The following is a 1462-nucleotide window of genomic DNA, read 5'->3' as shown; positions in this document are numbered from 1 at the left end:
ATGTATTACTAGTAATTCTACCAATGATATCCCTAATGGTATCCTTTGAAAGTGTATTATACAAAATCATAATTGCACATGCTTTAGCCGAGGTAATTTTTGAAAAGGCATTTATAAACTTTTTAAATTTGCTAAGAATGTCTTTTAAATCTTGATTTTGTTTTATTTTCTTGTTACATTTATTGCACATATTATTCTGATCACAATCTAAGCACTCATTTATAATACGATATTTATCTTTTATCATTTCATAACATATAATTGAACTATCAATTAAACCAATATCCCCAATTTTGTTGAAATATTCAAATTTAACAAAATCAAAATTATCAAAAAACTTATTAAACTTTTCTTGGTCAATTTTATATTTTATTACTTGCAATAAATTATTTTTAAAGTGTTTTACTAGATTTATATCTTTCCCTTGTATTTTTATTGTACTTATTCTACCATCTTTAATACATGGAATATGAATTACTGGCTGATAATCATTATCTAAAGCTAATAAATTCCAATTCGATATATCATCACTAAAATAATTTGAATCTGGAATTATATTTAAAAACGAATATTTTGATTTTATTTTTTTTAATATTGTTTGACAAAGATTATGAAATTTTTTATCATATATATTAAACCCCTCGAACTGTATATAAGACATTATTTTAGTATAATTTTCATAAAAAATAAATTCTTTTATAGCGTTATTTTTTTTGCGTGATAAAGAATTATAGCCATTATAATTCCCGTGTTCTGAGCTCAATATGCATTCAAGTTTACCATATTTAATCGTATCTCTTGTACAATAAAGTTTCTTATTTTTAAAACTAATTATAAAAAGAATGTTATAATTATTTTGAAAAAAATCATTACTTACTGGTTCAAACTTTTCCTCTGCAAGTCTTTTTCTTAGTAAAACTTCTAAATCTTCACAAAACAAAAGACAAACTATCAAAAATAAAAATTTCATGGGTATAATTTTTAAACTATTTTATACTTTTTAACAAAAAAAATAGATTTTCCTTTTTTTGTAATAAAATGATTAAATATATTTGTTTTTAAAAGAAATGCAACAAAAAAATTATTATATTTGAAATAAAGTATTGGTCTTCTCTTTTCCATTATTTAACAAAGTTTAGATAAAATTATAATTTTAGAAAAACTTTCTAATTTTTATCTGTCACAAGATTTAATTTTTTATTTTATATAATTAAATAATTATTTTAAATAACTGTCATGTATTATTTTAAATAACTGTCATGTATTATTTTAAATATTATGTTACAACAATTGCGTATAAGTAAATATAGTTTTAATAAATATTATCATTTCTGTGCAGCTTTTGAAATATTTACAATTTGAAGGTACTATTTGTAGCATAGTTTAAATATTTTAAGTATAAAATGAATGTTAAAGCTATAAAAAATAATTTTTTTTTTTTTGCATAAATTTTTCATTTATT

At 20.0% G+C, this 1462-nt stretch overlaps 1 protein-coding gene across 1 annotated transcript; it reads right to left on the bottom strand.

Annotated features, from left to right (window-relative positions):
- On the bottom strand, positions 1 to 970 carry AAJ76_368000493 (hypothetical protein; the record flags this gene model as incomplete). The annotated part of the gene is made up of 1 exon (XM_024475344.1): positions 1 to 970. A coding segment is annotated over one exon (970 nt), but the record flags the coding sequence as incomplete, so codon positions are not given.
- Positions 971 to 1462: the final 492 nt, after the last annotated feature.

Source organism: Vairimorpha ceranae (genome assembly GCF_000988165.1).
Source record: "Vairimorpha ceranae strain PA08 1199 chromosome Unknown NODE_368, whole genome shotgun sequence".
Classification (NCBI taxonomy): domain Eukaryota; kingdom Fungi; phylum Microsporidia; family Nosematidae; genus Vairimorpha; species Vairimorpha ceranae.
This window is presented reverse-complemented; position numbering and strand designations above follow the sequence as displayed.